The 24,776-nt window shown below is 43.6% G+C and overlaps 1 protein-coding gene across 5 annotated transcripts in view; it reads left to right on the top strand.

The window, feature by feature from the left end:
- The first annotated feature begins 661 nt into the window (after positions 1-661).
- FLNB (filamin B) overlaps positions 662-24,776 on the top strand; it is a 112,996-nt gene continuing 88,881 nt past the window's right edge. For 4 of the 5 annotated variants that reach the window (XM_073351443.2, XM_073351441.2, XM_073351442.2 and 1 more), the window contains exon 1: positions 662-1,124. In XM_073351443.2, the coding sequence (XP_073207544.1) occupies positions 686-1,124 (439 nt within the window). In that variant the 5' untranslated portion in view covers positions 662-685. The remainder of the gene's footprint in view (positions 1,125-24,776) is intronic. The other variant, XM_073351444.2, reaches the window with a different exon arrangement.

Genomic DNA, 24,776 nt, shown 5'->3' with positions numbered 1-24,776 from the left:
TTCTTTTTGCAAATATCAAAGTGTTTGCAAGCTATCCCCACTAGTTTAGCTACACACCCAACCTTTTCCCACGCCTCTTTAGATCACAAAATCCTGCACCACCCCTGGAGGGGCTGAGTTTATAGAACAATGCAGTAAAGTAATAATGCAAAGTGAGGGCGTTTCCCTCCTCGCTAGTTAGGAGATTTGGCACCAGAAGGTCTCTCATCTCAGTGCTAGATGGTAACGAAGCAGCAGACGTTCTTCACGCAGCCGAAGGGGACAAAGATCCGGCGAGGGCGAGGGCGAGGTAGGAGGCGTTGACGACCCCCGATTCCTAATGATATGACAAGGGGCTGCACTCACAGCTTGGGTTCTCTGACCTCGGCACAGCTGTGCTCACCTCTGGCCGCCTGCTGCTCCTCCCTCCGGGGCCCAAGCCCCGGACAGTATTTAAAGCCCGGGGAGCAGGCAGGTGCCTCATCCAGCTCGGAGTACGTACAGGCGGGGCCTCGGTATAGGGGAGGGGGAGCCCGGACCCTTCCTGGGGGGGGATTGCTAACGCCGCTGCCCCTTTGCCCGCAGGTTTGTCGGCGGGCCCTCAGCACTGAGCTCGCCGCCGCCCAGGAGGCGGGAGCGCGCCCGGGCGGAGCCTGCTCGCTCATCCCCCGCAGAGGGCGGGGCGGGGCGGGGCGGCCGCCCCAGCATGAGCAGCACGCAGGCGCGGGGCCAGGGGGCTCGCGGCAGAGGCTGGAGCAGCGGCGGCGGCAGCCCGCGGAGCCAGACCCTGCAGTTTCGCCGGCTAGAGCAGCCGCCGCCCGCGGGCCGCAGCGAGGCGGAGCAGCAGGCGGACATGCCGGTGACCGAGAAGGACCTGGCGGAGGACGCGCCCTGGAAGCGCATCCAGCAGAACACGTTCACCCGCTGGTGCAACGAGCACCTCCGCTGCGTGAACAAGCGCATCGGCAACCTGCAGAGCGACCTGAGCGACGGGCTGCGGCTCATCGCGCTGCTGGAGGTGCTGAGCCAGAAGCGCATGTACCGCAAGTACCACCAGCGCCCCACCTTCCGCCAGATGCAGCTGGAGAACGTCTCGGTGGCGCTCGAGTTCCTGGAGCGGGAGAGCATCAAGCTGGTCTCCATCGGTGAGTCCGGCCGGCCGGCCGGGGGAGGGAGCAAGCCGGGCGACCGCGGGCTGGGACGGCGGGTCGGCCAGGGGGCTCGCCCACCCCGGGCGTGGGGTGTGTCGCTCGCCCTAGCCGGGCGGCCCGCACCTCTGGCGCGGCTCTCGGGCCGCTCGCTGGCTCCTGCTGCGGGCTAGGGCCGTGGCGCCAGGGCGGTCGTGTGACCGCCGGGCTGTGGCCGCCCCCCGGCCAGTGACCCTCGGCCAGGCTCCCGCTGCCCGCAGGAGCCTGCACTGCTCCCCCGGCGGGGGTGGGGAAGGGCGCGTCCGCGCCCTCCTTCCTGGGCTGCCCGGTGTTGGCGGTGACCCTGGGCAGGGGAAGGGCTCCCTCTGGGTCGGGAGCCCGCGCTGGGGTGTGGTGGAGCCTGTCCCCGGTGGCTGGGCGGGCCCCCAAGGAGGAGCCGAGCTGACACTCCCAAGGCAGGTGTGTGGGGCTCGGCTGGTGCTTGCCAAACCAGCTCATCTGGCTGCTTTTTCCTAGTGCTGACTAGAGGCAGCTACCAAGGCAGGGGGCCTTTACCAGGGTCTCTAACAAATCTGTGCTGTGGCTCTTGGTGTGGGGGAGTTCTGGCTAAATCCCAGGGTGCTCTGGCACAGTTGTGCTGCCTTATGTGACTCCCTGAGACTTAAACCCCAACTTTGCCTACCCCAAGGGCTCCGGCCTGGCCAGAGGATGGCTAGGCCTATTCCTACCCATAGGGAAAGTGAAGACTGTCTGCCTTCTTCAGGAAGACAGGATTTGCTGTGCTGCATCTGTCCCTGCAGGTAGAGGCACTCTCTCAGCTGCTGTGATTTGAGTGCTTTGCAGGGGTTATGCTGTTAATGAAGGTCCCACTGCTGATTCCATTGAAAACAAGCTAAGGCCATCACTGATCTTTCATTGGCTTGCTATAGACAGTATTAACTGGCAAAACTACAGAGCAGACCTCTGGCCCTTTTGAAGTGAAGGCAAATGCTAGCAAAGGAACAGCTAGCTGTTCTTGGGTTGGGACTATAATTTGGATGTTATGCTCACCTCTATAACAAAGGGTGCCTGGATAGGCAGTGTTGCTCAAGACTTGAGTTGTGTGGCCTTAACACTAAGGTGTTATATTGAACAGCCTCGGACATACTCCCCCCTCGTCTCAAGGACTTGATGGATGCTCCAGATGCCAAAGTTGATTAGGCCTTAGCCAGTGGTCACTCTCCAGATGACATGGTTGTGGGCATGGAGTGCCTAATGGTTTCCTTGCAGCTCAACCCAAGAGTGGCCATATGGGGTCAGACCAGTGGTCCATCTAGCCCAGTGTGCCGTCTTCCATCAGTGGCCAATATCGGGTGCTTCAGAGGGAATGGGGGGGGGGAGGGGGGAAGCAATCAAGTGATCCATCCACTATCTGCTTCTGGCAATCTGAGGCTAGGGACTCCCAGAGCATGGGGTTGCATCCCTGACCATCTTGGCTAATAGCCATTGATGAACCTATCCTTCATGAAATTATCTGATTTGTTTTGAATGGTTATAGTGTTTGGTCTTCACAACATCCCCTGGCAAGGAGTTCCGAAAGTTGACTATGTGGAGAAGTACTTCCTTTTGTGTTAAACTTTCTGCCTATTTATTTAATTGGGTGACTCCTGGTTCTTGTTCTGTGAAGGTGTAAATAACACTGCCTTATTCAAGTTCTCCACACCGTTCATGGTTTAATAGACCTCTTCCTATTCCCTCTCTCTTTCTCCAAACTGAAGTCCATTTTTTAAAAATTTTTCCTGATATGGAATCTGTTCCATACCCTAAAGCATTTTTATTGCCCTTCTCTGTACTTCTTCCAATTCTAATCTTTTTGAGGTGGGGTGACCAGAACATGGGATATGTAGTATTCAGGATGTGAACATAAATAGGTTTATGTGGTAGCACTATTTTCTCTGCCCCTTTCCTAACATTGTTAGCTTTTTTGACTACACATTGAGCATACATTTTCAGAGACCTATCCACAGTGACGCCAAGATCTTTTCTGGGTGGTAACAGGTAACTTGGATCCAGATCATTTTGTATGTTGATATTTTCCAATATGCATTACTTTGCATTTATCAACATTGAATTTTATCTGCCATTTTATTGTCCAGACACCCAGTTTTGAGATCCATTGTAACTTTGCAGTCTGCTTTGGACTTACAAAATTACTCACTTCATTGTTATACCGTTTTTGCAAATCGCTTATATATTCAACAATACTGGTCCCAGTACAGATATCTGGGGAACCTTTCTATTTATGTCTTCCTAGTCTGAAAAACGATCATTTATTCCTATCCTTTGTTTTGTGACTTTCAACCAGTTACTGATCCATGAGAGGACCTTCCCTCTTATCCTATGTTTGCTTAGCTGGCTTAAGAGTCTTTGAGGGACCTTGATCGTAGACTTTCTGGAAAGCCTTTGACACTAGATCTACTGGATCACCCTTGTCTGTGTATTGACTCTCAAAGAATTCTGATAGGCAAGGCATGATTTCTCTTTACAAAAACTGTGCTTACCTGACAAATGGTGCTCAGCTGTATGTCTGATTCTGTTCTTTATAGTTTCAATCAGTTTGCCTGCTTCTGAAATTAAGCTTACTGGCCTGTAACTGCCAGGATGACCTCTGGAGACTAGAGGGGTGGGAGTTGACCGACCAATGATCAGAAGGTTAAGTTTTATCAGCTGCTCAGCTCTTGAAAGAGAGGTCTCTTACCCTTGTGAACTATGGGTAGAGGACTTCTGTTTGGTGGTCTGCCTGAATGGGGGCAGGGAAGAGTTTGGAAAGAGGGAAGGGCTGGAGGGGCAGGGTGAGGGAAGAAACCTTATTTGTCTCCATTAAGCCGATCCCAAAGAGAAGGGAACTCCTCTCAGTGAAGCTTATTATGAAGGAGGAATAGGTGGAAGTTGCTGTGGTTGACCACACTCCCCCTCATTATAGACCTTAATCTTCTGAAATCCCCAGTAGTTCTTTCTGGGGGCATAGCTGGAATCTTTCAAATGTGGCATAAAGCACATTTTTCTTAAACCTCTTAGGAGCTATACTTGGTGTTTAGCTGCTGTAGAGTTAACAAGCAATGCTTGGGCAGGGTGATCCTTCACTAGGAACAAAGGTGACTTAAATGCAAGTTCTAATGAATTAAGATCCTAAAGAAAACCACCATTTGCTTTCAGATGAGTTAGTGGTTGTTAATGGCTTTGTCACATGAAAGCAACTGCCTTGTCTTCTCTAGGATTTTAACTCTGCTTTCTTCCCTAGTGAAGACAAGGTCTTGAGTCTGACAGGTCTCAAGCTCACTAAATTGGCAATTTTCAGAGTAACAGCCGTGTTAGTCTGTATTCGCAAAAAGAAAAGGAGTACTTGTGGCACCTTAGAGACTAACCTATTTATTTGAGCATGAGCTTTCGTGAGCTACAGCTGATGAAGTGAGCTGTAGCTCACAAAAGCTCATGCTCAAATAAATTGGTTAGTCTCTAAGGTGCCACAAGTACTCCTTTTCTTTTTGTAAATTGACAATGTTGCTTCAAAAGTAATCAAACCAGATAATTTAAAATATCAGGCTGACACTTTGACCAACATAAATTCCTCAACTGAACAAACTTTGAAGTCTTAATTCACTATTGTCTGGTAGTGATACTTCTATCTTAAGTTGCAAATGAACATTGGAAAATTTCATGTTGCTAGCTATGGCATGGTAGATTAGACTAGACTTTTTTTTTTTTTTTGAACAATGTGCTTGTTTATTTAAAGGCTTCATAGTTGTGCATGACTTTTATAGGAAACCTTCTTGTCAATAAGACTCATGAGAGTAATGAACTCCATAACAAGGAACACAATGATAAGACAAAGGAAAGAAAGATTAATTACATGGGAGCTAGCATACACATTTGGTGACTCTGTAAAAATTATACAGCTTGCTTTAATTAGCATCATACTTGAGTGACTACATTATGAAGTGCGAGTTCATGGTCTAATATGTAGATTATACTGATGAAATCTGCATAGGATCTCAATTTGTTGGCATGCAACTAAAACATAACCCTTCAAGCAAGAGTGTAATACTCTTATGAAATGGGTAACTTCCAAATGGATAACGGTTCAGGCTTAGTCACAATACACACATCTGGAAACCAGTAGTTCATATGCCTATGATACTGCTGAAGAGGGATTAATCTAAAAATCCCCCACCATGTTCTAGCTTCAGTGAACTGTGGGTGAAGTAGGATGAATAAGGCATCTTGCACAAGGTAAAAAATGCTTCTATACCTTCGTCTCTCAAAGGAGCAAGAAAATCTAACTTGACTTCTAAATATCAAACTCTCCTTGCACTTATGTAGTATTTGGACTCAATGCTGTTGCTCACTGTTCTAACAGGAAAGTCAATAGAACTAAAATTGAGTGTTAAAACTGGGTTGTATAGTGCCCTTATTCTAAACTACTAGACAGTATAGAAAAATACTCAAGTCTAATGCCTGGTTGCATTTTTAATTGGAAACATAAGTTTTTATTTGGCACCATAGCTTACTAGGTAGGGGAAATGATTAAAGAAGCCATTAATTATTCACTCATGACTTTCTGGTAATTGTGCAAACCTAGCTGATGCTTGAACTTCACTTGTTGACAGATCATCTTTCCATCCTACTTTCCAGTGGCAGAGGGTTAAGAAACCTTACTGCAAACAGTTTATTTTGGCTACTGGCCTTCTCTAAAACTAGGCAAGCTACTTCCCTTCATTTTTGTAAATGTCATCCCTGTCCTATCAATATTATACCTATATTGTTTTTGCCCATAGGCGCTCCCTTGAACTATGCTAGCTTGGAGCAGCAATGTTCCAGTGAACTGACTAGTTTGCGCAGGCTCAGTTTTCATGTCTCCTTACTGATTGGAGCACTGTGCTGCAGCAACACAATCCATACTGCAAGGTTCTACCATGTAGAGCATCCTGTGCAGGTTACATAAAGACCTTAAGTCCCCAGAGCTGTCAAACTGTTCTACAGCTTAATGTTCTTAACAGATGAGACAAGGCAGTATATGCACAAGTTCAGAAAATGAACTTGGGCTGTGGACCCTCAATCTCTTTACCTGAACTTCATGGTCCATCCCCTTAAAGTAGTCTTCAAGCCAGACCTCACTTGTATAGAAGTGCTGCTGAACATTCTACCCTAGCTGAAGTGAGCAGCTTTGACTATACCCTCTCCTAAAGAGAAGAAAAGGCCTACTTGTGGCACCTTGGAGACGAACCAATTTGAGCATAAGCTTTTGTGAGCTGTAGATCACTTCATCAGATGCATGCTGTAGCTCACAAAAGCTTATGCTCAAATTGGTTCGTCTCTAAGGTGCCACAAGTACACCTTTTCTTTTTGCGGATACAGACTAACACGGCTGCTACTCTGAAACCTGAAGAGAAGGACACTCCAAGCAGACATCGTGAGGTCTAAAGCAACTGAGCTGACAGAAGCATAATGTTGTCTATTCTAGAAAATTGGTAACCAACAAACTAATACCTACTAACTGAAGTCACTTTACTTCCAATAAGTGTCAAACCTCAGACAACCTACTAGTTGCACTGAAGTGAAAACTGCACTTGGGCAAATATTGGCCTTAAATTGCAAGCACAGATCTATGTAAATAGACTTCCTAAAGAACTCTAATGCTAAGATCTAAAGCACTGAGCTTGCAGAAATCAGATCAAGCTACTCAGGAAAACTACTGTGATATCTGCTACAAGCTGATCTCTGTTTGAGGATACTTTACCAAAGCTTTCTGACTAAACATTATCAGGAGGGTATCTGACATTTGTCTTCCAGACAACTCCTAAAACATGTCAGCAATTGTGTTGCTCAATATTCATTGTACCTCAGCAACACTAAGGCTGTGTTGCCTTCTCAAATGCATGAGGTCACTTGTTTTGCTTAGAGTGCAATTTTGGAGTTTGGGGTGCATTCTGGTGTGTATTGGAGGTAGAAATGAGAGCCTGTTGGAGTAGCGGTTGAGGGTGTATTGACTGGATAACTTTATGATTTTATCCTAAAGTTGCAGGAGGATACAATCTGCCCAAAATATTAACTGCTACTAAATGTAGTGATGCTTACTGTGCAGATGTAAGCAATTGTGCTGGGTGCCGATTACAAAATGCTGCATAGCAGGGACAAGGAGAGGGATTTCATTCAAGGCTTGGTGAGAGGCTGATTAGATTTAATCTATGGGACCAGAACTGCATTAAAACAAAAGCTTGAGCAAAAGTGTCTTATGGGCCAGTCTGCTGGGACTGGGTTTGTCAGTAATGACTGTAGGAAGCCTTCGCAGCACAGCAATAGATGCTGACAGAACAAGTTTAGGAGAGGAAGACTCCATAAGTGAATTCCATTTAACAGGTTACATTAAAACTGATCAACTTGGTGTCAAGTTGCCAGGATTAGTGATGGTAACCACACTAAACTGTCCAACAGACTGGAGTTTATATACTAAAACTTAGGCTTTGTCTCCCTGCTTAAAAAGGAGCCTCTATCACAGGATAAGAAATATGTATTCCCCAACCCAGTACATAATCTTACTGGAGACTTAGCTGAGAGGCATAGTTGCCTCAAAGTGTAAACTTCAAGGAGGGGGCCTCTAAGATTTTAGTGACTCTTTATTTTACTTAAGAGGGTTTTTTTACAGTGAAGACACAGGCTTGGTGAAACAAAGCCAATACAATTTGGTTTTTAACACTGAAGTACTCTACAGCTACTGACATATGCAATTTGTAGCAAAAGCTTCCCATATTGCCTTGTCACCAGACTTCAACCCTAACCTGAAAGGTCCTCCTAAAGTTTAAGGTGGCTTACTCTAGTGATTATCAACTTTTTAGGGCTTGAGCCATTCCCCCCAACATAGAATATACACTAAACAAGCACCCTGTGTGCCATAGTGGTGGTTCCTGTCCCACAAAACTGGCTGGGATCAGTTCCCTGCTTCCCATGTTGAGCTGCATGGAGTCACAGTACCACTCACTCCAACTGGGCTTGGCTGGCTCCCCATCATAACAAAGGGCAGCTGGACCAAACACAAGCAGCACTGTGACCCTGTGCAGCACCTGGAGCAGGCAGCTGAGCCCAACCAGCCCCATGGGACCAGAACTGCGGGAGCTACTACTGCAGGATTAGTGAGGGGCAGGACCCTTTGAAACACTTCAGTGACCCAATTTTAGGTCACACCCCATGGGTTGAGAAACCCTGGCTTAGTCTGTCCATGTAATCCTCTCCCTTGGGCAACAAGTTCCCTTCTGAAAGACAGGCTACTGTGCAATCCTTTTCCTTGTAGAAAACTCTGTCCTCACCGTTAACTGACAGTCAATGGCAACCTCCATTTGCTCAGTCTTGTATGTCCACCTGGTCTGGATGCTCCTCCTCAGTTGTTTATTTCAAACTTATGTTTTAGTGTCTATTGCTTGTCTCTGAATTATTTTCCCATCCAAAATAGACTTCACAAAGGTATACCATAGCTGGTTCCACACCCTATGGAAACTACTCTGAAGTGCACTGCTAGCCTGGGATCAAAGGAACTCAAACAGTGGGAGGGAGAATCTCTGCTACTTGGCCCACAAATAAACTAAGCAGACACAGTGAACACTCAAATTTGATTATTAGCTTGTGTATTTGTAGCATTATGGAGTCTTTGTTAGCCATAACTAAGTGGCCATGCACTTGTGTTGGAGGACATGTTTGTCCCATGCATGGAATGCTTCCCACTGTATGGTTGCCCATGACTTCTCAGTTTGTGAGATGGTGGGTTTACAGAAGTGCTATCTATGCACTGACAACAGGGCCCTCAAATCTGAGTTGCTTTTAAGGTACTTGAACAGAACAATCAGTGGATTTGTACAATTGAACTCCAGACAGAAGACACCAGATATGGGTCAGCTAGAGTTCAGTGCTAGTAGACATAGAATAAATGTCAGTGACTATTGCGTCTACAGGGTTAAACTTGCTGTACCCATGACTCCCAGTAAGATAACCAGAAAATGAAACAGATTTAAAGACTCCTCTTGGGCACAAGGAGAAGAGTAATACTTCTCAGTTTGTCTCCTGAGTGGTGTCAATCCCATTTCCTAGGGATGGGCTACAGCAAGGGTGGGAGGGGGGTGGAACTGGGACCACAGAGAACTGCTTATGTTCCTTTTATGGCTTCAAGCATACCCATAGCTAGCCATGCAGTAGGTGAAAGTGGGGATGAGTCCCTGCTACTTCATATCCTCTTCCTATAAAAACTGGTTAGACTTCCATCAGGACAGAATATCTGATGGTACAAAGCCAAATGTGGGATGTTACATTATGCTATAAGTTGTTTAAAATCTTTTATGGGGGAGAAGAGCTGTCTAGATGAGCTTTGCTTACTGGATTGGAGGACTACTGTCTTCCAGTATAGAAGGAGCTGAGCTTCTTTTTCCTTCTACTTGTGACCATGGGGTTTTGGAGTGCTTTCCTGGGAGCAGTGGCCTCAGGCTGAAAGCTGTGACAAGACCATCTCTTAAAGGAGAGTTCACATTTAGGGCACCATTACTTTGTTAAGCCTGCAAATCTGAAGTGAATCAAGACACTGAAAAGTTTTCATGTACATAAAGTTTAAAGGAAACATCTTGCACCAATAGAAAATCTAGTAGCATTGAGTTGCTAGTTAAGCACCTGTTTCTTGTCACTAAGTGAACAAGGCTGTCAATCTGAGGAAGTGAGCCGTAGCTCACGAAAGCTTATGCTCTAATAAATTGGTTAGTCTCTAAGGTGCCACAAGTACTCCTTTTCTTTTTGCGAATACAGACTAACATGGCTGTTACTCTGAAACCAATTAAAACACAGTGGCTATTTAGTCATAGAAATGCTGGACTGCAAGGGACCTTGATAGATCTAGTCCAGTTCACTGCTGTGAAGCAAGACTGAATATTACCTAGATAGCCTCTGACAGGCTTGTCTAACCTGTTCTTAAACATCCAATGACATTGCCCAGCTTCCCTAGGTAATGCGTTCTCAACTACTGAAGACCAGATACATAGTAATGGACTTAAATTGCAGCAAGGGAGACTTAGGTTAGATGTTAGGAAAAACTTCCTAGCTGTAGGGGTAGCTAAACATAGGAACAACTTGTCACCCTTCTTGTAACAACCTTTTAATGTACTTGAAGACTTATGTCCTACCTCAGTCTTCTCTTCAGACTAAACAAATCCCATTCTTTTGATCTTTTCTCATAGGTCACATCTTCTAGACCTTGAATTTTTTGTTGCTCCAATATGTCTATCTTTAACAAAGTGTGGTGCCCAGAGCAGGACACAGTACTCCAGTTTTGAGGCCTGATAAATACAGTGGAAGAATTATTTGCATCTTGCTTACAATACTCCTGCTAATACATCCCAGAATGTTTGCTTTTTTGCAGCACTATTACACTCACACATTTAGTGTGATCCACTCTATTCCTCAGATCCTTTTCTGCTGTACCTTTTCTTCATAGTTAGGCAGTCATTTCCCACTTTGAATTTGTGCAATTGATTATTCCAAAACATAGTGCTTTGCATGTGATCTCAGTGAATTTTCACTACAGTCATCTTGTAACACAGTGCTTAGACTAGGTAAGCAGGCAAGTCTTGCTTCAGCTCCTTCTCAGGTGAAGTCTAATGGTTGCCATCAACTAAGAACTTGTCTCATTTAAAACTGCAACTCTAGGATTAGTATTACGAATCAAGACTAACAGCTGTGCTAGAGTAAGTCTCTCTCTCTCTCAAGCCTTGCTTGTATTGCTAGGATTTGATATGGGGACTTCTATAATGTCTACACTTGGTTCCTTCACAAGCAAAAAATAGAGGACGCTTCTCTACTCTTCCTGGCTTCTTACAAGCAAGAGCATTCCTCAAATCTACATACAAACCTCTTGGCATTACCCCTAGGGCTTAGGATACTTGAATGGGATTTTTGCATCTGCCACATTGTCCAGAAGGATTTCTAGTAGCTGACTGGGCAATGCTGTCATAGCCTAATGGCACTCTAAATTTTGACACCAAGGTCAACTATTTAGACCTGGAGAATTGTTGCAGTTTTTCAACATCTACCCAACATGTAGGAATCTCCTCTTATAGTGCAGGAACTCTTATACAGAGAATTGGTCTCTTCTGACCACTATTTCTGATTTGACCTCTATTAAAGTGTACATATACAGTATATAATGAAGACTAACATGCTAGTTACTTAAATGCATGAATTGTTCATCTTGGCCAATTTGTACATGCCAATATTGACTTCCAGTAGTCTCACGTGCACAAGCACTGTCTCTAAATCTCCTAACTTGCTTTGGGAATGCAGATATCTGCTTACTAGCAGACAAATTTTACTTGGTAAAATGTATTGTACTAAACATTGCTGAGGAGCCCTGACCCCTTTTGAACAGCCCAGCAGGTATAGACTAGTGCAAAGCTGATGCAGAGACTTTCTCACCATAACACTACCTTTTGGGGATCAAACGCTGCTAATCCTATTGCAGGGCTCTCGGGTCTCCATGTAAAAATGTAGCAGTTGAGGAAAGATTTAAGGTACGATGCAGTCCCAGTTCAGTATTGTATCAAATCCTTTTGAAGACACCAGGGGATTAAAGAATATTCCTCCTCAATCTTCTAGGGGTGGTAGAGGAAGCAAGAATTTTCCTGTACATGCAGGATCTGAATTTGCTATGGGCAGGCCTCCTCTACAGACTTGGAGCTGCACTGCATCTGGTGAAGGCTCTTTAAGCTGATAGTTCTTCCATTGGCTTCTTTCCAGCTCCACTAGAGATTAGCTACGTCACTAGGAGAAGCTCTCCCACTGATGTAGTGCTGCCTACACAGGGGGTTAAGGTTGGTATAACTGTCACTCAGGGGTATGAAAAATCACACCAAGTGACCTAGCATGTAGTCTAGACCAGGGGTGGCCAGCCTGAGGAGGCGGCAGAATTTACCCATGTACATGGCCAAAGAGCCACAGTAATGTTCTCAACCTCCCACCCTCCAGCAGCCCTGCTGATCAGCACCTCCTAATCAGCTGTTTTGTGGTGTGCAGGAGGCTCAGGTGGGGGGAGGGAGGAGCAAGTGTATGGCAGGCTCAGGGAAAGGGGTGAAGTGGGGGGCAGGGCCTGGGGCAGAGCCAGGGTTTGAGCAGTGAGCACCCCAGCACACTGGAAAGTTGGCACCTATAGCTCCAGCTGTGGAGTTAACTTCTGAAGAGCCACAGGTTGGCCACCACTGGTCTAGACCAGTGGCTCTCAAATGTTTACTTGTGACCCCTTTCACATAGCAAGCCACTGAGCACCCCCATATAAATTAAAAACACCTTTTTATATATTAACACCATTATAAATGCTGGAGGCAAAGCAGGGTTTGGGGTGGAGGCTGACAGCTTGCAACACCCCATGTAATAAACTTGCAACCCGCTAAAGGGTCCTGCCCTCCAGTTTGAGAACCCCTGGTCTAGACCAAGCATAAGTATCCAACAGCTCCTAATGAGAAGGAATTGATCTCTGTATAGAGCACTAGATTAAAATTCAAACCGGGCTAGTGATGAACAGTAAATTCATGACCTGAAGTAATTGAAGAACCATTTCTTACTTACCCAAGGAACTGCAAAGCTAAAACAACTTTTGCTGCAAAACTTTATGGCTCAGTGGAGGTGGCAACAGGTTGGAGTGATTAAAGCAGGAAACTAACTTGCACTCAACCTCTTTAAGAAGATTTAACTTGGTTCTACTTTTTGCTAACTGGGGGTATAAACTTGAGTTTGAAGTTCACCTTGCTACATTGCTCCAGGGTATAAAATTTACATCCCTGAGAGCTAGTGAAGCTGGCCTAATGCCTGGTATAAACATAGCTAGGTTGATGGAAGAATTCTTCTTAACTTACACTATGACTGCTATTAAGATGCCTGGGTTGGTGACTGGCATTGTTACATTGCACAAACAGGGTTTAGTTGTTTTAGCTTAAATATGCTGGCTTCTAAACTTGTGTAATGTCCTGCATTTAATGCTTTAAGTCTAAACTATACCTAGTGACCAGAAACAGTTCTGGTCACTAGTGTCCTTCAAGATTTGAGAACCAGTAGTTCTCATTCTGACATCTAGTTTCTAATCCTAGATTGGCAGTGGAAAATTCGTTCTTCTACTTTGAATGAAGAAGCAATTAAACTTGAATAATCAGAAATGACAACTATCTATGCTAGGGCTGTCAAAGGCTGGCTTCATGGTAACACTTCAGACTGGTTCCGCATGCTTAGCCAGTGACTTACACCAGCTCAGTTGGACTTTACTGCTGGGATTTTATATATCCTGCTTGAGTTTTAATTTAAACAATTTTAATAGATTATAGTTCAGGCCTTAATACAGGTTGTCAATTCATAATTTACATTGTTATGGTATTTAAAATTATGTAAAAAATAAATGTTTAACCACCCAGAATGGCAGTCCTTAAGGAACTCTTGACAACTGAGATCCTGGTGCACATATGGGCTACAAAGGTCTCCATATAGTTATGGCACTCTCAGTGAACCATGGAGCTTCTGAGGGAAGCAGTGTAAATCCAGTTCTGTACTGAGAGCCTGTGTGACCTGAAGGTAGGTGGCAAGCTGGCTATCCCAGGTAATTAGCTCTACCTATTTCTTCACTTTCCTTTAGAAGTAGAACTAGGAAGCAAAAGCAGCTGGCTCTTAGCCCTCAGCTTCTGGGGACATGGCTTGTTCACTTAAAGCAGTCAGCTCTGATGTCTAACAGTGGTGGTTTTTGTTGCTCCAAGGATGTTCCCAACTGCCTTTCAGCTGCATGCTGATTAGACAAGTGCCATTTAGACCATCTGTAGGAGCTAACCACTCTAGCTGTTTCTAGACCTCTACTGCTGTGTCTGTTTTTCCAGTACACAGCAGACAAGTAGAGCTCCTGTTGCCATGGGTGGATTACTTCTAAAAACCACTTCCTGTCATGCCCTTTGTCATTGAATAAACTGACTCAGTTGTGCCAAGAATGCACTGATAAGCTGCATTCCAGCATACACCTCCTGTGAACAAATAGAACAAATTCATCTAGGGCTGTAACTTTTGAGCTATATTTGGAAGCCGCTTCTAACATGTAACAGTTACACCCGATCAGTGGCCTACTATTGCAGACTGCATGTGCATGGGGTGGGGTGTCTGTGGTTTACCACAGACTGTCAGAACAGCTTCCAGCTCTCATATTGCAGTAAAAAAACCTCAAGCTGTTCTGTTGAACCTGGGTGGAGTGGGAACACTTACTATTTAACTTTCGGGCTTTTATCTGCTATTTCTATAGCTGACAATGAAGCCACCCTCTTTACTAATTTGTGACAAACATGTTTACACCCCATTTTTATATATACTGAGTTAGGTAGATAAGGGTTAAATTACCATCTAATCAGTGATTTGCGGTTCAAATATCAATCCATCTTAAGATCTTTTGTGCCATGTATGCATGGCACGAGCACTGACATTAGCAACTTAAATATGAAATATTTAACTTGACCAATTGAAAGCCTCAAAGTTAAGCTAAGGTAGAAGCTGACCTACTGCCAGTGAAGCTGGGACAGGATACATTGAGGGGTGTGTCTACATTGCAGATAGAACCCTGTGGTGGTCTCTGCCTGCCAACTCAGGCTAAGGGGCTATTTAATTGAGATGTAGACACTTGGGCTCAGGCTAGACCCTGTATTATGGGACCCGTCCACCTCACAGGGTCCTAGAGCTCAGGCCAAACATTTTGGCCTGAGCTCAAACATTTTCCATGCAATTAAACATCCGTTTTAGCCTAAGCCCAAGTGGGCTAGCACTGTTTTTTTTTAATTGCAATGTAGATATACCTTGAATGGCACAGGGTGTAGTATCTTGCTGTTTGTACTCTAGCACCCATGTTAAGAGCCCTAGTCAGACAACTTCAGATTAACCAGAACACTCTATCAGCTGCTCTTGCTTTGTAGCCTACTCCTAAAGGGACACCTAATGCTAGTGTTTCTAAGGCTATTTTTAAAGGGCACTGTCATGCTATAAACCAGGCTCAAGCTAATCTGATAGTGATGGAAACAGGTACAAAATCAAACCAACCACTTATCTTCAGGATAAAAATCAATAACTTGAGTTACTTCAAGTAACTTCTTTGGGAGAATAGGCTTGTGGGAAAGTAGCACCTAGCACACAGAACTTGGTTTTGTATGGCTGGCTATCCCATAGAAAGTGGTAGAAGCCAGGGAGCTCATGGAGTTGTGCTGCCATTTGAGAAGCAGTTGACATGATCAAAACTCCCATCACCACAGCATTTCTGTACTTAGTCCTTCTGTGCCTGATCCTAAGCCAAACTCCTCATAAATTGCAAACTCTGCTAGCTATAGACTAAACCTCTTCTAGGGAGAGGCAGTGGCAATTGCCAATCTTGATAAATATCACATCTTGCCCTTTGACCAAACCTAGAGAGATCTAAAATGGAATGCCATATGGCTGGTACTAGTAGTCTTAAGGTGGTCACAAGGATAAGCTATTTCCAACAGGAGAGTGGGTTTGTGGGGGTGGTGGGGAGAACCTGGATTTGTGCTGGAAATGGCCCAACTTGATTATCATACACATTGTAAGGAGAGTGATCACTTTAGATATGCTATTACCAGCAGGAGAGTGGGATGTGTGGGGGGAAAGAACCTTTTGTAGTGGTAAACACAAATATTTTCATGGTTTGTGTGTATAAAAAGATGTGTACTCTCCACAGTATGCATCTTATGAAACGAGCTGTAGGTCACAAAAGCTTATGCTCAAATTGGTTAGTCTGTAAGGTGCCACAAGTACTCCTTTTCTTTTTGGGAAGACTCTGGAGCCCTACATTATCTGATAATTGATGGTCTAGCCAGCTCCTCTTCTGTAACTCTGCATCATAACTGGGTGCAGAGGAAACTCCATCACACCTGTTAAGTTGATGAAATGGGGAAATCACAGCTATAGTTGCTCTGTGCTGATGAAATCTTAATGAACAGTAACTTAAAACATCATAACATGATGGCTTGAAAGTAAGCAAGGGAGTGCCAGCACAAGCCATTACTTTATGGCCTGCAGACACTTATCTCTAGAACTGGAATAGCTTGTACACATTACTTTACAGCAAAGCTTCAGGGCGTCTGTTGCAATATACAAATCTGGGTATGGACCATGTCCACTTTAGCTTATAAAGATATTGACTCCTTGCTTCTTGAAGGCAGGCAGCTGCAATAAACCTATCCTCTAAATGCTTTTATAGTCTAGCCTATTCTGCTATTTGCACAGGGGAAGATACTAACTTAAATCCCCTGTTTCTGTTCGCTCCCCAACCTTTAGTATATAGTAGTGGACAAACCTGACCTTGGTGCTGTCTTAACTAGATTAGTGTTACACAGGCATTACTAAAGCTAATGACCTGCAGACATCTGCCATTCCACAGACAGGAGCACATGTGCCTCCTGAACTAGGATAGTTCTCATGAACTTTTACACTAACTCTGCTACCATGTCTTATTCACTTAGTGTGCCAAGCACACAATATGCAAGCTGAGGGAGATCCTGTTAAGACCACTGAGCAGGGTCCAGAGTTGCTTAAAAGCTACTGGCACAGACAGTGGCTTAGCACAGCAAATGAATGCCTAGGCTTTCAAGGCATTTTGGGAAGCTCATACATAAGTTTCCCTTTCATGTGCCTTGTCAGAGGGGGGTGGTGTGGTTTTTTAAGCACACTTCCCTCTCTGGCCCCACTTCCTTCTGAACTAATAATCAGTGGAATAAACTTCTCAGTTGCTACAGATTAGGTTAGACAAAGCACTTAATGCTTCAAGAGGCTGGACATATGGGTCCTTCAGAGCTTTTAGCAGAGTGTGAATGAATACAAACCATCCACCTTATCCAGTTTAAATTGTCTGGACTGTACCGTAGCTAAGCTCTTAAGTACAATAAATGCAGGCCAACAAACCCTTCAGATTTGTTAAGCCTGAATAAGGAATCAACAGATGCTGCTAGTGAGCAGCCAGCCCTGCTGCCATCACACTATACCAGATATGGAATAAAATGGAGGACTTTTTAAAAGGGGAGACTCCAACCTGGGTAGGTGCTCCTAAAATGGAATGATGGCCCATGATATTGGATGGGATGTCTCCAGACTACTCCTATGGCTTTTACCTCTAGAGAAGATGGCTCAGGCCACTGATCAAATCCATGCACTGACGCTGGAATCTGTCTTCTGTGATACACCTGTTGCTTGCTTCCTAGTCATGGTCTGTAGATAAGGCACAAACTGTAGCTGCTAATAAGTAATCTATGCTGAAGTTGGCTTTAGAAATTATCTGCATTGCATGTGCTCTGACAGGAAATGTGGTAAATTCAGTTCAGCAGGTCCCATAGATGGAAGGGTAAGTTGGCAGCTGGTATATTTTAGCATTTGTAAACACCTGATAGCATCTGTACAACAGAACCAACTAATGCATGATTTAACTTGCACTGGACTTTAATGCTAGTCAATTTATTATGCAGTTCTGGACTCATTAAATTTTTCCTAAACTTGGCAAACAGGAGTTGCTCTCAAACATTATGGGGGTTCAATGTTTCAGATGTGCTCAGTTAATAGAGCAGAAAAAATTGTCTGTCAGCCCTGCAAACTAAAGATTAACTCAGTTGCAAGTCACATTCTCTTCTTGTATGTCTCAGATTGTTGGAGGATAGGATAAACTATCCCCTTGGTGATACCTGGCAACCCTACTACCTTAATAGAGGCTGAACAGGGTAATTAGCACTGGAACATAAAGAATTTGGTATATAAGAGGGAATAAGAACTAGCTTCCTTTTAGAAAAGGAGTACTTGTGGCACCTTAGACTAACCAATTTATTTGAGCCTAAGCTTTTGTGAGCTACAGCTCAAGCTATTTGAGCATGAGCTTGAGCTGTAGCTCACAAAAGCTTATGCTCAAATTGGTTAGTCTCTAAGGTGCCACAAGTACTCCTTTTCTTTTTGCAGATACAGACTAACACGGCTGCTACTCTGAAACCTGCTTGCTTTTGTCATTATAGGTCCCACAGTGAGTTTAAACTTGAAGTTGGCAGACATGAATCAAGCAGCAGAACTGAGTTGGAAGCAGTGGTTTTTATTGTAATCTTAGCATTGATTTCAGTCTTCATTGAGATGCTCACACATGCACCTGTATGCTATTTATAGCATTTAATTTAAACTTCCACAGTATTTGCTGAAAATACATTACGTGGAGTGGAGAGAAGCTTAAATTTAATTTTAATCAGTTTATTACACAAATAGGCTTTAACAAGCTGTGGTACTTTTCATACTAGAGCTGTAGAGAAATCACAAACTTCTGAAACTTACAGTTGGACAAAGAAAGTATTCAGACTGAAACATACCTAAGGCTAAAACAGACCACCCTGTTCATCAGCTAAAGAATATTTGCACCATATGTGGATAGTGCCATGCAGATTTAGCTAGGTGGAGACATGTGCAGGCAACAGTGGTGTTTTGTTTTGTCTGAATGCTTTCAAAAGTGTAGTCTCTTAAATTCTTTGTCAAAGTGGAGTAATCTTCACTTAACTGAGATGAACTTTTAAAGTCTTTTCCAGCATGAGAGATGTACAGTCAAAGCTGGAACCTGTGGACTCCAAGGAAGTAGATTTGCCTGTGCAGACCAACACTAGCCTTGTTCATTCTTATGCAATTATGTAAAATTGCTTCTCCTGGGAGAAGCATTCAAACCCTTAAACCAAATCTCCATTGATGCAGTGGTTAAATAACATGGATCCTTAGACAAATGCAAATTCCAGGGGCTAGATTTGAGTAAAACTCAGCTGAATTAAATGCATTATAAATGTGCATGACCATCCTTGAAATTCAGACTTAGTCTAGGAACACTCCTCGTATGTACACTCAATCTTTGAAGTTCTGAACCACCTTCCTTCCCTTTCATGATGAAACTTACTGATCCAGAGCTGGATCACAAGTAATGTTAGGACCTTGACTTTCCTGTAAGAGAACATTTAAAAACTTGAAATAGTATCCTACATCTATGCAACAAAGCATTGTACCAACTTAGCTAGCTTCCAAACTAAACAATGGCTCCTTGCGTTACTGTACTGTTGAGTTCTCATCCTAATTTGAATACAACAGCAAACAAAATCTATGAAACTGGCATACAGGCCAGTGGTTTTCAACCAGGGGTCCTGGGCCCCTTGGGGGCCTATGAGCAAGTTTCAGGGCGTCCTCCAAGCATGGTCAGCATTCAGCTTGCTGGGGCCCAGGGCATAAAGCTGAAGCCTCACCACCTGGGGCGCTGAGCCCAGTCACCCAGGGCTGAAGCTAAAGCCTGAGCAATGTAACTTTGTGGGGAGCCCCCAGGCAATTTCCCTGCTTGTTACCCCCAATGCTGGCCCTGGCTTTTATATGCCAAAAACCAGTTATTTTGGCACATGTGGGCTATGGAGCTTTTATTGCATGTGGGGGAGGGGCCCTCAAAGGTTGAGAACCCCAATATAGGCTACCAGCTCCTTATTTTAAGGTGCCAAAATGAGCAGAGGAATACATAACTATAAAATACATGCTTTGTGTAAAAGAAAAGTCTGCTGTCTGCAGCTGAGATCTAGTCTGACTGCAATGTCTAGTGAATTATTGGCTGTAATGAATTGCATCCTAATCTTTTAATAAATGCAGTAATACTAGATTGGAGAAAGCAACTTGCTCAAATTCTAAGTACAGGACAAATGCAATAGTCCAGCCTCTAGTGCTGGAAGAATAGAGGATCTTTTTGATCCTGTCATGTGCTGGAGGGTGAAGGTGGCATTGCCTCTGGATTAATTCTAAATGTTTAGCTGTTGAATCCCTGTTCCACACTGGAGCAGGGCAACTCCCTGATCTCACTGTCCCTGAACAGTCACCATTAAGAGGCTCTTCTGCCTCATTACCACAGATTAAGTAGTAAACTGAAGACAAACTGACTGGCAGAGGAATGGCTTCTGAACACTAGACAGAATGCTCTGAAGGAATAGTGAAAATTTGGCAAGACAAACAAATGCAGAAAAACTTCTGATCAAAATAAAATGGGCTACCTATTGTATGGGCAAAAACAAACCTAATGTAGCTGTCTAAAAACATTAACAAATGGAGTTGCTCACTGGCAGCTAGAGCTGGATGAGACTAATTTTATCAACTTTTTGCAAAAGTCACCTTTGAACCAGTTCTTCCCCAGCTTTTTTTAGAACTAGCTTAAGTTCACCATGTGCTCGATAAGAGATTTTTCTCTAGCAATATAAAATCCTATATGTAATAGAAACTCATGTCTAAACTAAAATATATTCTGTGGCCATTTATCCTGCACATAAGCATTAAACAGCAGTGGCTCATGTGCCCAGAGTTATAATAATCCCATATGGCCCTTCTTAAGGTGCTGGGAGACCACCCATGCAGAATGTATTCTGTACAGATTCATCACTGCTATCCTTGTTTTTGGAAGCTTCTCAAAAGGGGATTCTGACAGTGGCCACCATGATAAGACAAGTTACCTGGGCTTCAAGCCAACATTCTTATTCCTTATGTTGGCAACTTCTAGTTGAAATTACATAAACATAAGTCATATGCAGTATGCTAAATATACAGATCTTAAATCTCAACTGTGCAATGGAGAATACCTGTATTTAACTTGGTGGGCTGATGGAAGTACTGCTGCTTCCTCTGGTGGTCTGCTTGCCCTGGTTACAGTGTCAAGTGTACAGAACTATGCTTAAATGACTAATGGTGGAGGGGGAAATTTCTTTATACCTAAAGAACTGGAGAACACTTGTGGTTGAGCCTTAATGAGGCAGAACACCTTAAAGGATGTGATACCAGAAGCTATTTTCTCAGTGACAGTTAGGATTATCAGTGTTCTGGGGGAACTCTCTAAACTGAATACTAGTTGGCTCAAACACAGGAAGTACCAAAGTCATAGTAGAAATAAACCACTTTCTAAGATTTGCAAAGAAGTTTGCACTCTGTTTAAAGTGAGAAATAGAAAGGAAGACCAGACAAAGACTTTGTGGGCTTGATTCACCAGCCATGGAGTCAGCAGTATGACTTTGATCTGTTAAACATGAGGTGTGCATTTTGCCTGCATCCAACTCACTTGGATGCTGTTGCAGTTGCTGTGCAGCTGGTCTGAATCTTTATTTGGAGGAGGGAGTGTTTATGCAAATTGGGCATATCTCCATGACTGGAGTGGATGCAGCCATGCTGTACAATTGACTAGCTTCTACTTAAACTCTGCTGCAGTACTATCTTCTAGACCATATGTTGCCTACCCAGATCAGAAACCCAGTATTATAGTAGATTACACTAGAATAGGGAGTTCACTTGCTGTTACAGGATCAACTAAGCCAACACCACTATGAGCACTTGTCAGCTTTGCCGGACAAGAGCAACTTCAAGTTGTAGTATGCATGCCCAAAGTTGACTAGGATCCTGCCATAGCTGAAGGTTAGGGGAATTCTCTACTCTGTTGCTCAAATGAGTAGCACTACAGAAATGAACTTCACAAAGCAACTAAAATGTTTACTTGCAGTATAAAACGTACTGTCTGCTTGCCTCCTATCCCTCTGCCCAAGGAAATCAGGGATAGCTGAATTTCCATTAAATTGTTTTAAAACTGTAGGCTAGTGATGTGACAACTTCACATTACATGAAACTTAAGTGTGTGTATAGGATGTCTGTCTCCATTAAATCTTGCCACTTGGCATACTAACTATACAAATTGCAGTATAAATCTATGAAGACCACAGTAGAAATTTGCTTAGGAATCCATGCATAATAAGATAAAACATCAAGATCTTGGGTCTCTTCAGAATCCCTCAGACCGTTCACATGCACTTGAAATCTTTAAAATAGCTAACTGGTAACATGAAGATTTGATCATGCCAGATTACAAACACCAAAAGCTTTTTATCTCAAACTCATCTTGCTTCAAAACCTACTTCAGTATATAGAGCTTGGTTGAGCTGTGCAGTCCTGCATGAATGGGGATTTCTTCCTGCCCATCCTGTTAGTACAGTGACTCCAAATGGAAAAACTGAATCAAAGTGAACATTGTAGCCAAGGATTTCCCCAAACAGTAATCACTGATTATTTCCAATGTGTTGGTTTTGGCTTCAAAAATTCCATCCACTCTGGCTTTAGTATTTGGCATCTGCTGCAGAGAAGACATCAGACTGAACCAGATCTGAATAGGCTCACTTATCCCAGCAGTCCTCTACTTGCTGCCTCAGAACTATCTTGACCTACACATAGTGTGAGTAAACACTCCTTATTAAGCAATGTAGAGGTCACTCTGGCATCTGGGAACCTTTTAGCTTATTTGTTGCCATTTGGCATTCCTAATTCTTAGCTGAGGCATGCTGCATGAGTGACATTCTCAGGGGAAACAACCAGTCACTAAGTTACCCTTTAAACTTTAAAGTGGGAAAACTGTAAAACAGGGATGTAACTTACTCTGTTCAAACTTTTCCAAGGAAGCCATGAAACAGCTATTTCCTGTGCTGGTCTATTGTAGCTCTGTAGGGAAGAGGCTACCCTGAAGTGCTGGGGACTGCTTCAGTTAATAGTCCACTCAACTGAGGCCTCTTGTGTTCCCTAGGGGTACTTTAAAGCCTCTTTGACCCAAGGTATCTAGCTGCCCCTTCTGGGAGGGGGAGAACACTTGCAGTCAGGCATACTTCTAGTTAAGGGATACTAACTTTACTATCTACTTCAATTTTAGGGGGTCCTGTCTCTTTTGAAACTTAAGGCAAAGTTGTTATAAAACTAACATACTACATCACATGACTGACTTATTCAACATCAGGTTATATATTTCGAAATTGGATTACCATTGCCTATCTAGTTGGAGGGCTCCCCAGTCAGAAAGCCAGAATCTTTAATCCTTTTACAGTTTTACAGCATCAAAAAGGGTGGAGGACAAGCAGCAAACTGAGATTCCACTCTGAGCTAATATGGGAATAGACTCCTCTTCCCCACTCGGACCCTTCAGTTAAAGGTGATACCTTATCTAGAACTAGGGGAAGAAACCCACATTGAGTTTCTCATCACACAGTGCTTCTAACATTCCACTGGAAATGGTGCCCTGCAATAAGAATCCTAATACCTGACAACTAGCACTAATCCCATGGTTGCCAACCCTTCAGGATTGTCCTGGAGTTGCCAGGAATTAAAGCACATCTTTTAATTAATATTATGCCCTGTGATGAAGCCTCCAGAAATACATCAAGCCAAAACTGATAACCCTAACTAATCTTGAAGTCTCCAGTTTTCTGGATCTGTACTATCTTCCTGTAAAGAGATTCTTAAACTCCTGTTGGCACATTAAGCATGCTCCATTCACAAACTTGCATCTTTTGTAATCTTTAAACCTACACAAAGCAAAACCTGAGCAGTGTTGAATCTTGCTAATGAGGTTCTTATCAGTAACTACCTCTAAATATAAACAAGGCATAAATTACAAAGCAGCATACTTTTTAATTTAAACTAGAATCACTTTTGCCTCAATTTCATCTGAGTTTCAGGCTTCTAGGACCCAGTATGTCACTAAACTTTGTCCAATATACAACTGTCTTTAAGCTAAGGTTTTATTGTCTATTCTTAAAGTTGCTACAGTAGGTGAACTAGATTGAAAAGTTGCTGACTCAGAATATTCCCAGCCCAATCTGCCAGCATCAAAATCTATAAGATTTTTTTCCGCTACAAACATTCTGCCCTGCTACAGCAGGTCAGGGAGAGGGTGTGCATTACCTCATGCACATATGCCAGAATTCCAGTGTTAGGGGACCCAGAGAAGTGGAACTCTGTCATAAATGCTTTCTGGGAGGCTTTCTTGCCACCCACTTTCCAGTCATATTCACCGCTGTTGCTCCAAGTTTCCTGGGCAGGAGGCTTTGAGTGGAAGCAAAGGGAGGGGAAGGGATTGTCAATGACCAATGGATGCTCCAATTTTTCTTTAGCTGAGCATCCTTTTGGACTCATTGGATAGCATCTCTATTGGAGAAATACTCCAGTGTAAACTTGAGTTACAAGGGTGAACTGATGTTTCAACCAATAAGCAACTCAAGCAGAGTGTTTAGAGGGACACAGTGGGTGCAGTAATACCATTTTATTGGACCAGCTTATGTTGAGAGACAGCTTTCAAGGTGTCAGACCTTGAGGTTCTTAAGGGACCTTTTAAAGTTACTTTATACTTAAAACAAAAAACCTGGTTTTGTGCCCTCTTGATAAAAGCTTGTTGTACTGACCTTAAAAAAAAAAAAGTGGAGCGCTACTGGAATTCTGATGTGAACTCCTGCACCTTTAACAAGAAGTCTGTCTCAAATGATCACTGGTCAATGAGGCCTTGTCACAAATCTGAAGTTTTAGTCACCATCCCTTCTCCCATAATCCAGTTTATGGCTTTTCACATCATGTTTATCTCAATTTCACTAGTGTTCCAGGTTAGATAAGACCTCAATTTTAAATCTAGAAAAGCTTTTTGGCAAAAGCTTTGTCTAGTAAACCCAAAGGGCACAAGCCCAGTCCTGCCTCTGCCTATCACCTTCTATTCAGACTCCAAGTAGGACTTAATGTCACAAG

This window comes from Lepidochelys kempii, chromosome 7 (genome assembly GCF_965140285.1).
Source record: "Lepidochelys kempii isolate rLepKem1 chromosome 7, rLepKem1.hap1, whole genome shotgun sequence".
NCBI classification, from domain to species: domain Eukaryota; kingdom Metazoa; phylum Chordata; order Testudines; family Cheloniidae; genus Lepidochelys; species Lepidochelys kempii.
The sequence above is the reverse complement of the archived record's forward strand: the minus strand, read 5'-3'. Positions and strand labels throughout refer to the sequence as shown.